Source organism: Bison bison, unplaced genomic scaffold (genome assembly GCF_000754665.1).
Source record: "Bison bison bison isolate TAMUID 2011002044 unplaced genomic scaffold, Bison_UMD1.0 scf7180017863936, whole genome shotgun sequence".
Taxonomy (NCBI): domain Eukaryota; kingdom Metazoa; phylum Chordata; class Mammalia; order Artiodactyla; family Bovidae; genus Bison; species Bison bison.
In genome coordinates this window covers 546,203-554,838 of record NW_011494508.1, presented here as the reverse complement: position 1 = coordinate 554,838, position 8,636 = coordinate 546,203, and the positions used below count along the sequence as shown (strand labels likewise).

At 39.9% G+C, this 8,636-nt stretch overlaps 1 protein-coding gene across 3 annotated transcripts in view; it reads left to right on the top strand.

Moving 5' to 3' along the window:
• Positions 1-11: 11 nt before the first annotated feature.
• The window catches only part of KIAA2026 (KIAA2026 ortholog), a 107,619-nt gene continuing 98,994 nt past the window's right edge, over positions 12-8,636 (top strand). For 2 of the 3 annotated variants that reach the window (XM_010833823.1, XM_010833821.1), the window contains exon 1: positions 12-783. In XM_010833823.1, coding sequence (XP_010832125.1) covers positions 200-783 — 584 coding nt within the window. In that variant the 5' untranslated portion in view covers positions 12-199. The other variant, XM_010833824.1, reaches the window with a different exon arrangement.

Sequence of the window (8,636 nt, the reverse complement as noted above, 5' to 3'; positions counted from 1 at the left end):
CCCATGTAACCCCGCCCCGCGGGCGGCAAGCTCGAGACCCCCGCGCGCACCGAGCCGAGCCAGCGGCTGAGAAGAGCGAGGCCCGATGCGGCTGAGGCTGCGCGGCGCCCCTGAGCCCTGAGGCAGCGGTCCGCGTTCACGCGTGCCCCGGCGCCTCGAGCGGCCGCTGCACACCGCCCAAGCTGGGCCTGCCGGAGGCATGAGCGTGCCCGGGAAGCCGGGGGAGATGAAGCCGGCCGGAGAAGAGGAGCGGCCGCCACCGGCGGCCGAGGAAGAGGACGACGACGAGTTGGTGGCAGCGGCGCCGGCCTTACGGCCGGCCCGAAGGAGTGCCTCCTTGAGGGAGGACGCGGACGACGACGAAGAGGAGGAGGAGATGGTGGTCGGGGGCGGTGGCTGCAAGGAGCAGGAGCTGACCTACGAGCTGCAGCAGGGCTACCGCATCCTGGGCGAGTTCCTGCAGGAGAAGCACCGAGGCCTCACCGCCCCATTCCTCCAGCCCTTGGGGGGCGTTGCCACCAGGGAAGAGGAGGCGGCCGAGGGGCCGCGCGGCGGAGGCCGGGGCAGTCGCGCCCTCCCGCAGCAGCCCGGTCAGGGCATGTGTCTGCTGAAGATGGAGGAGAAGTTCGCCAGCGGCCAGTACGGGGGCATCACCGAGTTCGTGGCGGACTTCAGGTTGATGCTGGAGACGTGCTACCGCCAGCATGGAGTGGACCACTGGATCTCCAAACAGGGCCAGAAGCTGGAGATGATGCTGGAGCAGAAGTTGGCGCTTCTTTCTCGGTGAGTGAGCCCAGTTCCCGGCGGGACTGACGGACTGACACAAACACACCCTCGCACGTGTCCGAGGATGGGTTGGGCCAGGGGCCGGGGGGCGTCGCTGATAGGTGCTGAGTCAGAACCCCGGGAGGAGGAGCAGTGCTGGGCGGGGGCCCGCAGGGGTGTGGAGGGTGTCGGCCGAAAGAACCCCACGCCCAGACGGAAAAGAACCCGAGGAGAGAGCCGAGAACCGAGCGCTGAAGAGCAGGTAAAGTTTGTGGAAGTAAAGTGAAAAGGTGCCCGTAGGAAGAATTATAGGAGTAGGGAGAGGAAAAGTTTTAGTGGGATGGAAGATGGCCTTGCAACTTTCATTAGACAGTTTTGGCAAGAAACTTTTAAACGTTTTTGGAATGAAATATCATTAGAAATTTATGTTGGCTCGTGTAAAAGGTGGTTTCAAACTTAAGGTTATATCGTTTTACTACTCAGCTCGGTCATCGGAGTGTATAGTGTTATTAAATGGTTAACAGTTACTGTGGCATATTCTTGATATTTTCTCTCAGCTTCATCTGAGAGGACTGAATTTTTGTATCAGCACAAATATTTTAATAAGCTTAGGATGTTGGTGTTTATTCTCCCAGAAGTCATAGGGAGGTCAGGTGGCTCGACGCTCTCGGTGCACTCTAGGTGGGAGGGTGAGTGGGTGTGTGTATGCTCTCGGTACACTCTAGCTGGGTGGGTGTGCTCAGTCGTGTCCGACTCTTTTCGACCCCATTGACTGTACCGCGCCGGGTCCTCTGTCCATGGGCATTGTCCAGGCAAGAATACTAGAGTGGGTTGCCATGCCCTCCTCACAATTATTTTTCCATTGTAAGAAGTGATAATGTAACACAGGAGGCTACCAAAATAAACATATTAATTTATAATTCTGTGATTGATAGGAGCCAATTGAATTTCTCTAGCGGAAATTCGTCAGGAATAAAAAAGTAATTGAAAGTTGTTGGAAATTGTGGTTGAAGTGATCCAGTTGTTTGACCCTTTACTAGTGAAAGTGAACTTGCAAGTCACTCTACCTTTTTGGCCTCAGTTTCCTCATCTATAAAATGAGGATAATGACAGTACCTAATTAATGGGGTTGCTGTTTCTTAAATGCATTAATAAATGTAAAGTCGAATGTGCCAGTCCCATATAGTTAGCTCAAGATAAGTTTTAACCATTATAATGCTAGTAGTGGTAGTTGAATAAAATGAATGTTCTCATATCTGAAACTGGGACGTGTGCGAGTGCTTTTATCCAAAAGCTCCTGAAAAGTTGTGTTAACTTTTCTGTCCTTGATTTATAATTGTAATTTTAAAATAATCTAATCTGTCTCTGGCTTCCAATTATACTGTTTTCGAGGCTACCAGTGACTTCTTTCACTGAAAACAATGGTTAACTTAGTGCTTGACTCATTAGGGCGGCTCTGTTTAAACTAAGGAACCTCTTCTTGAATCTTTTCTTAACACTGAATTATTTGGTAATAGAATAATTCACAAATTTGTATATTACTTTTTATACTTTATTTAGTGGCATTTTATTTGTGTGATGTGTTTGTTACCCTTGTCTTCACAGTGTTTTATAGTTATGACTCACATGAGAAACAGTCCATTCACATTATTTTTAAGTAGTAAAATATATTCCAAGTTGATGTCACAAGATTTTGGATATGGAGGAAGCCATAGAGCTTATCTAGTTCAAGCATCTAGTTTTACAGATTAGAAACAGGGATTTAGAATGAGGCTGGATAATGACTGCATGAAAAGTGCTTAGAAGTTGCAAATAGGTTTGAATACAGGTGTTTTCAGAACCATTGTGCATGTAAGTCCTGCAAAATAGCAGGGAGACCATTTCTCTTTCACATAAAGGTTAATTTCTGAATGTTTTGAATCATTCCTAATGACTAAAGTTCAAAATACTGTATTACCATATAATCTAATAGCATCCATACAGAAAACACTTTTGTTTATAAAAATAGTAATGTATTTCTGACATTCTTAGTCCAGGAGAGAGAAAATTCTTGCAGTTTAGTAGTAAATAGTAATATGATGATCTCAAAGAGATAATTAAGGCTTTTTGAGTCGCTCACTTTTTTTGTATTTGATATGTACAAACATTTTGTAAATAATAGGTTCGACAAACCACATTTGTAGATCTAGGAAATCATTTCTTTTTCTGTACTAGCCTAAAATCTAAGTCATTACTAAATAAATGCTTTGAGTGGGCACCACTTCAAGAAAAGCGTAGATTATAACTGTTAGGTATGCAGTTAGGATATATAGATGTTCCAGAACAATACTCTATAGACTGTCCACATGAGTCTGATTTTCACCAAATAGATGATTCAGATACCTTATTTCTAAATAAGTGGTATATCATATTTTAATAATAAAAAACACTTAGATATTAAATTTGTTTTCTTTTGTCTTCTCATATGTATTTGTAAGATACTGAATTAACCCTTATTTTCGAATTTAAGTAGAATTTTACAGCTGCTTCATATATTACTGAGCAAGAAATGAGGTACATCAGATAGAGAGGGTGTCACATTATTGCAGAGCAGTCCAGTGGCATGTACCTTGGGCAGATTGTATAACTTGAATCTCAGTGTTTTCATCTGTTCTTTGAAAGTATTGCTTGCACAAATGTGTATCTGTCAGAACTAGACATTCAGATATCAAAAGAGAGGTTTTCTACTCTTTTAAGTGGTATATAGTTGAGTAGGGGAAAAGACACTTAAAAAGATTGATGATTCTACAATATAATGGAGTTAAAAGGTATAGAGAAGTTTATACTTGAACTGTTTCTTAAAGAAGTTGAAGATTGCTTCTGGATTTTCTTAGAGGGAATGTTTAAGAGAGACATTCCAGAATATTGAACTACAGTGAATGCAAGGCATGGGATAGCAAGGTGTTTCTGGGAACTACAGGTACTTCCTATGGCTACAGTATGGTCTCCAGGGTAGTGTCCGCTTTTCAGCAGGTATGCAGGATGATCAACTGGGGAGAAGGAAGAAAATATTACAACTTTAGTATATTTTATTTTTATTTTATCCTGTTAACATTTCTAAGTTTCTTGGTTTGCGTCTTGTGTTTATGATAACACTACATGTGTATGATCTACAAATGACATTTTATCATATGTAATTTTATTAGTAATATATAACAATCTGTTTTATATATATAATATTTGTGATAGAACTGCGACTAAGACTAGCATATCTAGTCTCACAGTTACGTATTTTAAAAAGGATCTCATTCATGTATTTGAGGCAACTGAGGGCTTCCCAGGTGGCGCTAGTGGTAAAGAACCCACCTGCCAGTGCAGGAGACGCCAGAGATATGGTTCAGTCCCTGGGCTGGGAAGATCCTTTGGAGTAGGAAATGGCAACCCACTCCAGTGTTCTTGCCTGGAAAATCCAATGGATAGAGGAGCCTCGTGGGCTATAGTCCATGGGGTCACAGAGAGTCAGACTTAACTGAACACGCCCACATACCCAGGAGGGAAATAGCAATTAGCATTAAAGAATAGGGAGAAAATCATCTAATAAGTAGAAAGGAATAGAAAATACTTAATAGAAGTTATGCCTAATAAGAATTTTTGCCTCTTCTGAATTTTAAATTATATTTTTGAATGCTTTTAAATTTAAAAATATTTTTGAAAGCTGTAAGAATATTGCTATGTAGTTTTAATAAGTTGTAATTACAGAATAGGCATCACCCGTGACCCCAACAGAGCTGAACTTGAAGTTTTAGTTTTTGCCGTTTAAAATAATATTTTGGTGAAAATAAGCTTGAACATGATTTATCTTTGTTGATTTCTGAGTTAAGTTGCTGTTAAAGAGAGGTACATATAATGGGTTATTTAAAAAAAAAAAGGCTTTCTTAACTATAGGTAAAGATTACTTAGTTTTGTAATTGCTTTTTAGTTGGACATGAAAATACAAAAGCATCATTATGAAGCCTCAGAAATTTAAAAACAGAGGTTTCCAAGTACAAGTAGTAATTGAACTACATATGGATTTTGTACATTGATTTTAATCTCCTTCTTAGTTAAATTTGAAATTTGTTGGCTTGCTTATTCTCAACTAAGATCAAAACCTAGAAATTAACTGGGGATTTTAACAAGGTGTTTCTTATTCCCTAGTAGTTCAACTCCCAGTGGAATGTGTAATTCAGTCTTTTTTTTGTAAGTCTTTAAAAATTGAGTACTTTTGCTAATAGAATCTGGATTTACTTCTTGTTCAGAATTATAGAATGTTAGTGCTTGATACACCATGTAATTCTATTTATTATAGTTGCCATTATTTTAAAAAATGTGCTATTTAAGAAGATTCAGAAAATGTTTTAAGTGCAGTGATGAAAGGACGGAGGAAGGATTTCAACTAACAAAACATTTTTTGAGCTTCTGCTTTGTTCTGTGACTTAAGGGACGGTTCTTGGCCCAAGAGGTTTACATACACAGTTATGGTAAAGGGTTAAAATATGTTAAAACTGATTTTCAGACTTGATCCATTGTCAAAACACCTGGAAGTCATGGGACTGTTTACAGTGCATCCTGAGATATCAGTATATTTAGTTGTATGATTTTTTGCTAGGGGATAAAAAAGGTTTAAAAGAAATTATGGAAAGAAACCCTTAATGATGAGATTCTGCCTAGCTCCTCAGATTTTTCTCCCTACAAACTGGGAAAACATAATCATTTTTGGATTTTTGGTGGTATATGTTGGTTTTGATGCAGTTGAAAATCTGCATCTAACTTGACCCTGAAACGTAAAGAAAAAAAAAAAAACTAACTTGACCCTGCATAGACCCTCCATATATTTTATTGTTGTTCTGTTGCTCAGTCATATCTGACTCTTTGGGACCCTATGGATTGCAGCACGCCAGGCTTCCCTGTCCTTCACCATCTTCCAAAGTTTGCTCAAACTGATGTTCATTGAGCCGATGATGCCACGCAACCATCTCTTCCTCTGTCATCCCCTTTTCCTCCTGCCCTCAATCTTTCTCAGCATCAGGGTCTTTTCCAATGAGTTGGCTCTTCTCATCAGGTGGCTATAGTATTGGAGCTTCAGCTTCAGCATCAGTCCTTCCAATGAGTATTCAGGGTTGATTTCCTTTAGGATTGATTGGTTTGATCTCCTTGCAGTCCAAGGGAGTCTCAGGAGTCTTCTCCAACTTCACAATTCAAATGCATGTACTTGGTTCCTCCCTATCCGGGGTTCTGAATCTGCAGATTCAACCAGCTGAATCCAACTGAGGACCGTGTAGTGCTGTAGTATTTACTGTTGAAAAAGATCTGTGTTTAAGTGGACTCAAGCAGTTAAAACATCTCTTGTTCAAGGATTAACTATATATTCTAAGGGTGCATTCTTTGAGGACTACTGTGATTAGCTTTATTACAGAGTTTTATGAAAGTACAGAGGAGGGATCAACTACTCGAAGGAGGTGGGAAAGCTGGGATTGAAAAAAATACTTCATTAGATTTTGTTTTAGAGGTCATAATTTTGAAAGGTGAGTAGACTATTGATAGGTGAAGTTTAAGAGTTCATGAAACAATTATTTGACCTATCCTATGATGGGTAGTTTGTGAAGCTCTGTGATTACAATGATAAACATGATTTTATCCCTAACTTCAAGGTGGTAAGTAAACAAACAATTACATGTATGGAGGCAGGAGAGGGCATATTGCAGAGGAGTGGTTTATATCCAGTGGTTGGTTAGAATGATGAGATCCTGTAGTGGCAGATAAATCTAGAAAGATAAGCTGGGACTAATTATGGAGGATTCGTTCAAAAAGACCCTGATGCTGGGAAAGATTGATGGCAAAAGGAGAAGGGGATGACAGAGGGTGAGATGGTTAGATAGTATCACCGACTCAATGGGCAAGAATTTGAGCAAACTCAGGGAAATAGTGAAGGACAGGGAAGCCTGGTGTGCTGCAGTCCATGGGGTCACAAAGAGTCAGACACCACTTAGCGACTGAACAACAGCAACAGTAATTACGGAGGACCTTGATTGCTTGCTAAGGAATTTATAATGTAGGCAGTGTGGATTCATCACAATTTTTAGCTAAGGGAGTGACATGATTGTACTACTATTTTGAGGTTTGAGGGCTAAAATGGAAGAAGAGAGAATGAAGGAAACCTATTAAAAGGCTCTTGAGTTAATACCATCAAAAAATAATAAGCAGTAGAAATAAATAGGCGGATAAAGCTATAAGAGAAGTAAATTCTGCAAGTAAAAGTAGCACAGTAGCAAGCTACTGGATGTGGGTATGATGGAGAGGATGATGTCCAAAATATGAATACATTTGAGCCCAAGTGATGGTGATACTGAGGGAATGTGAAAGGAGGCATGCATTTGAAGATACGCAGCTGAGAATTATTAGAAGGCTGAATATGGAGCTCAGCAGAGTGACTGGTGCTAGATTAGAGGTGTTTAATTAGGAATTAACCTGCAAAAGGAGAATGGTTGAAGAAATGGGAGGGAAGGCCCAGGATAGAGTCTAGTAAAAATACAAGGGGATCCAAGACAGAACCTTGTGTAAGGATTTGTCTTCAATTTGGAAAGATGAGAAAAACATGATTAAAGTGTGTATAATGTATATTAAAAGTTGAAATGCTTAATTGAGAAAAGGCAGTTAATGAAGCTGAAAAGAGTTTATTCTGGAGTAAATAAGGGCTTCCCTGGTGTCTCAGTGGTAAAGAATCTGCCTGCCAATGCAAGGTAACACAAGTTTAGTCCCTGGTCCAGGAAGATCTCACATGCCATGAAGCAGCTAATAAGCCTGTGCACCAAAAAGAAAAAAAAAAATTGTGGAATAAATAAGAAGTATAGTTGGAATATAGTAAAGTTACAGCTTTAGTATTTTAGGAGATTTTGTTCCATTTGAAAATGATTTAGATCCAATACGGTAAAAAAAAATGCCCTAATAGACTGTAAGGTGTTTTGCCTCAAAGTTTGTTTCTCATTGTATTTGTGCCCTTGTAATTATTTTTATTTCTAAGAAAAAAAATTAGAGCAAGGAAAAGAAGTCATGTTTTTGGAGAGAAGATTATGTTCTTTTTGTTTTTGTGTTTTAGCTCTCAAATGATCTCTAGATTGTTTCCACAAGAGTAGAGAACAAATAATAGCTGTTTTCGTTTCCAGGGAGCTTCCACAATAATATGAATCTTTAAAATGTATTTTAAATTACTTGAAGAGGTTGTTCTTCTTTTTTAATGGGAAGCACTAATAAACCCCAGTGGTGGTATTATCTGATAACCAAGCCCTTTGTTACATCATCTTCCACTTGGGACCAATGAATGTTCCACAATTAATTGTGCTTAAAATCAAGATATTAAATATATACACTTTGGAAAAAAAAGAATTATGAAAACCAATTAAGTGTTATTCATTTTACTTTTAAATTTTTCTATATGTCAGATTTTCTGTTTTATAGTTAATAAAAGATTATATTTAAAGTAAATTAGAATCTACAACTTTGAAAAAGAATTGGGTTAAAAATATGTATTATCAAAGTTGTAAGACAGTACAGTCATGTTAGATGCTGTAACTGGGTGGTGTAACTGTGGGTCATTAATTTTCCCGTCCACTTTGTACTTTTTTTTTTTTTTTACAATATATGCATGCATGCTAAGTTGCTTCAGTTCAGTTCAGTTCAGTTGCTCAGTCGTGTCGGACTCTGACCCCGTGAATCCCAGCACGCCAGGCCTCCCTGTCCATCACCAACTCCTGGAGTTCACTCAGACTCATGTCCATCGAGTCAGTGATGCCATCCAGCCATCTCATCCTCTGTCGTCCCCTTCTCCTCCTGCCCCCAATCCCTCCCAGCAGCAG